The sequence below is a fragment of the Protobothrops mucrosquamatus genome, unplaced genomic scaffold, assembly GCF_001527695.2.
Source record: "Protobothrops mucrosquamatus isolate PMUCROS unplaced genomic scaffold, P.Mucros_1.0 scaffold606, whole genome shotgun sequence".
Classification (NCBI taxonomy): domain Eukaryota; kingdom Metazoa; phylum Chordata; class Lepidosauria; order Squamata; family Viperidae; genus Protobothrops; species Protobothrops mucrosquamatus.
This window is the reverse complement of record NW_015386904.1, coordinates 918,691-923,582: the sequence shown is the minus strand read 5'-3', so window position 1 is coordinate 923,582 and position 4,892 is coordinate 918,691. Positions and strand designations below refer to the sequence as shown.

At 35.4% G+C, this 4,892-nt stretch overlaps 1 protein-coding gene across 1 annotated transcript in view; it reads right to left on the bottom strand.

Annotated features, from left to right (window-relative positions):
* Positions 1-2,750: 2,750 nt before the first annotated feature.
* Positions 2,751-4,892, bottom strand: part of HACD2 (3-hydroxyacyl-CoA dehydratase 2) — an 18,862-nt gene continuing 16,720 nt past the window's right edge. The window contains exon 6 of the mRNA XM_015817601.1: positions 2,751-3,232. Coding sequence (XP_015673087.1) covers positions 3,150-3,232 — 83 coding nt within the window. The 3' untranslated portion in view covers positions 2,751-3,149. The remainder of the gene's footprint in view (positions 3,233-4,892) is intronic.

The window sequence follows — 4,892 nt, the reverse complement described above, 5'->3', positions numbered from 1 at the left end:
TTCCAAAGCATTCCAGATAATATTGTTATGATGCAATGTCAGACATGCAAATTTTGAAAAAATTCTAATCCTAATCTAAGCATCACACTTACTTATCTATGACCTTTATGATCAGGCATGTGATGATAGTTTTTAGTCAACGGATTATAGATACACTTAAAAAAAAATAAAAAAGAGGTTTCACTATAACAAGACATGCTGGAAATGCAATTTCATAGGGTAATGATTTTACCCAAAATTACTACTGTTGATTACTTTAGTAATATTTGAGCAGTTGATCAAGCATTTATTTTGAGTTTCTCAAAATACTACTATGTATTATTTATAACTTGGATTGAGTGTTCATATTTGGGTAGGTTCCTGTTTGCACACATATTTGGGCACAACTCTAAATAGAAGTTGGAGTTATTCAGATTTCTTGTGTTCTTCAGTAACAGAAAGTACTTTTCTTCTCTGATGTAACATGTGAAAATACAGCTGAGGGAAGCCTGAAAAACAACAGAATTGGGTAATTAAGTCAGGAGTTTTATCTGTGTATATTTTGATTAGTTTCATATACTCAAAAGACTCTCACAAAAAGATATTAGTGTCTCAAAACATGCATCTTTGGTCTCCTTTAATATATTAGGATAAAAACTACTCAGGAAATACTAATTAGCTAAGCAGTTTTTCTTTGGACACCTTTCATTTCAATATTCAATTTATTTTTTTCTCTATGGCACACTGTATGCTTAAAGTACAGGCAATGACTAGTTAGTCCCAGTATACCCTGCAAAGTTTTTTAATTAATAAAACAAGTCAAAGCAAAAATAAAATGATAGCTACTAGCTTAAATATTCAGAAATTAAATGGTCCTTCCCTTTACTTCCTTTTCTTTCTATTATTCACTTTTCTTTTGGCACTGTAAATCTGACCTTCTTTCAACAAATCAGTATCTCACAGAAGAAGAGTTATCTCATTCTTGATGTAACAGCTGCAGAAAGTTTTTGTTCAAATAGTTATTGGTTCTTCCTATGAAAAAGCACTGCTTTGATAAAGATTTATGCTCCAATTACAGCACAATACAATAAAAATGGTGGCTGTCTAATATTGTATCTTCCTCTTTTGTGCCTTCGAGCCAGTGCTGACTCCTGGGGAATGCCTGAATAAGTCCCTGAAGTTTCCTTAAAAAGATTTTCAGAGGTGGTATCTTCTAGTAATAGCAAAACGAAATTTGCAACTTTTGTAGTTCAATCAGTAAACTGATTATTACTTTCTCATTCCAGGAAAACAGATGACAATGGGCTCATCCACCTGGCCCTGATTCTGAGTTGGACTGCTTACTGTTTACTAAAGGCACATCTTCATAGTGCAGGTCCCACCTTGCTGCCAACTGCTTCTGAAGAATGAAGTGGAATCAAGTTGATCCAGCAGGGGCTACCCCCTGCTAAGGGCTACCCTTGAGGAGTATTTGGAAGCTACAATTGGTCCAGAATGCAGCAGTGTAGACAGTTTTAGAGGACTCTAGGATGGCACATGCAACACCACTCTTAAGTGAGCTGTACCATCTGCTGATCTGCCTCCGGGTGCAATTCAAGGTGTTAAAAACCATTGTGGTGTGGGTCCAGGATATCTGCAGAATCAACTTTCTCCAATGGGACTGGCTCACCCCACTTGTACTGGTAGAAGGGGCTACTGCAGATCCCATCCGCCAAGGCATTTCAATTGGTGGGATCCAAGAAAAGAGCTTTTTTTGCCACGTCTCCTGTCCTTTGGAACATCTTGCCACAGGAGGTAAGATCTGCCTCTTTTACCCTTCAGAAAAGTCCTTAAAAGCTGGCTCTGCTGATTGGCACTGGATCCTGAAGAAAGCTGCTGCTGGTTGGAGGTAAGGCTGATACACTAATAGAGGAGACACCCCACCTCTCCCCACCAAATCCCTGGTTTTTAGCTTGTTTTATTTTTTTTTAATTTTAATTCACTTTTATATTTATAATTTCTGTTATATGTCGTTTATCCTGATGTAAGCCACTCAGAGTCACCTGAACCACTAGATGGGTGGCAAATAAATTTGAGAACAAACAAACAAAAACAAGATATCTGCAAGAACTGAAGGTTTTCTTAAATGATGGATGGTGTCATGACATCACAAGCTGTACAAACTTGTGTGGGAAGTCATAAGGCAGGCACAAAAGGGATGTGGATTGTACTGCAATGCCTGTTTTTTTTCATTTGCTCCCATCAATGTTTGAGGTTCATGAGAAGAGAGAGTGAGTTTTGGAAAGTCAGCGACTAACTAGGCTTCAAGTCATCCACTGCAGAAATGCTCCTTCCCATCCAGTGCAGGGCTCTAAGCTTCCTTGGCAATTTCCCTGTGGCTGCCAGAAAGGCTGGCCTCTCTTGGGCAGTTTGTCTTTCTTTCTTGGGCAGACTGGTCTCTCTAAAAGCTGTATTTTGCACGAGGTGCTTTTCTTGAAAACTGCTGCACGGCCCAATGCTACATTCCACTCTGCCAATCCCTACCTTCCACAAAGCCTGTCCCCTTCCTTTTCCACAAAGGAAAGGCGCCCTCATGCTCCCTTGAGGGTGGCTTTCCTCTGCCACCCTCAAGGGAGCTTGTGCATGGATGGGGAGTGGGGTCTCCAACTAAAACTATAGGGAGAACAGTCTTGCAAAGCTGTTGTTTCTGGTGAAGAAGAGAAAAGCAAAAACATTACCCTAGACCAGGGGTAGGCAACCTCGGCTCTTTTATGACTCATGGACTNTTCCAAAGCATTCCAGATAATATTGTTATGATGCAATGTCAGACATGCAAATTTTGAAAAAATTCTAATCCTAATCTAAGCATCACACTTACTTATCTATGACCTTTATGATCAGGCATGTGATGATAGTTTTTAGTCAACGGATTATAGATACACTTAAAAAAAAATAAAAAAGAGGTTTCACTATAACAAGACATGCCGGAAATGCAATTTCATAGGGTAATGATTTTACCCAAAATTACTACTGTTGATTACTTTAGTAATATTTGAGCAGTTGATCAAGCATTTATTTTGAGTTTCTCAAAATACTACTCTGTATTATTTATAACTTGGATTGAGTGTTCATATTTGGGTAGGTTCCTGTTTGCACACATATTTGGGCACAACTCTAAATAGAAGTTGGAGTTATTCAGATTTCTTGTGTTCTTCAGTAACAGAAAGTACTTTTCTTCTCTGATGTAACATGTGAAAATACAGCTGAGGGAAGCCTGAAAAACAACAGAATTGGGTAATTAAGTCAGGAGTTTTATCTGTATATATTTTGATTAGTTTCATATACTCAAAAGACTCTCACAAAAAGATATTAGTGTCTCAAAACATGCATCTTTGGTCTCCTTTAATATATTAGGATAAAAACTACTCAGGAAATACTAATTAGCTAAGCAGTTTTTCTTTGGACACCTTTCATTTCAATATTCAATTTATTTTTTTCTCTATGGCACACTGTATGCTTAAAGTACAGGCAATGACTAGTTAGTCCCAGTATACCCTGCAAAGTTCTTTAATTAATAAAACAAGTCAAAGCAAAAATAAAATGATAGCTACTAGCTTAAATATTCAGAAATTAAATGGTCCTTCCCTTTACTTCCTTTTCTTTCTATTATTCACTTTTCTTTTAGCACTGTAAATCTGACCTTTCAACAAATCAGTATCTCACAGAAGAACAGTTATCTCATTCTTTTTTTTATTAAAAGTTTTATAACATTTACAAAATAAACCCCCTTCCCACCCCCCAAAACCTCCCACCCCCCCACTTCCCAGAGCTGTTCACAGGGTTACAAATATATTAATCATAATCTAAATAACATTATCCAACTAATTATGTAACCAAATCTATAACACACTTTAACTCCCTTTTAAAATAAATTTAGATAATTTGAAATTAAACACAATAATAAACAAATAATCAACTTAATTATTAAACAAAATTACTACTCAAAATAATAATATCAATATAATAAAATATAAAAACTATAAAAAATATAATAAAATATTCACAATAACAATACTGTAAAATTTACTCAAACACCAAATGAAACTTTTCAGTCCCATATTTATTCTGAATATAATCTATCCATCTTCTTCAAACCGAAATATATCTTTCCTGTGTTTGATCCTTTAAATAATCAGAAATCTTAGCCATTTCTGCTAAATTTGCCACTTTAAGAGACCATTCTTCTACAGTAGGCAAACGATTCGTCTTCCAATTTTGAGCTACCAATAGTCTTGCAGCTGTTATAAGATTTAACATCAGATTCATTTCTTTAGCATCCAAATTTCCCATAATACCTAATAGAAATAACTGCGGTGTGAACTTTATTTTTTTCTTAAAAATATTTTGAATATTCCACCAAACCTTGATCCAAAATGCTTTTATTTCCCTACACGTCCACCAGATATGAAAATAAGTAGCATCTAAACTTCCACATCTCCAACATTTGGGCTGTAAATTAGAATACATGCATGACAATTTTTGAGGATCCAAATGCCACCTATAAAACATCTTGTAAAAATTTTCTCTTAAATTTTGGGGTTGAGTAAATTTTACATTTTTAACCCAAATTATCTCCCATGTATCCAATGAAATCGATTCTTGAATATTTTGAGCCCATTTTATCATACAGTCTTTAACTACGGTAGTTCCGTTTCAGAATCCAATTCAATCAAGACATTATAAATTCTCTTTATATGTGCTCGGGTTGGATCTTTAATCTGTTTAATCAAATTCACATCCTCCAAAGTAATACCAACCTTCTGATCTAAACTCCACCTCATTAACAATTGATTATAATAAAACCAGGAATATACAATATTTTCTTGTTTCAAATCCGCTAAGGATTTAATTTGCCAATCCTGTCCTACCAAACT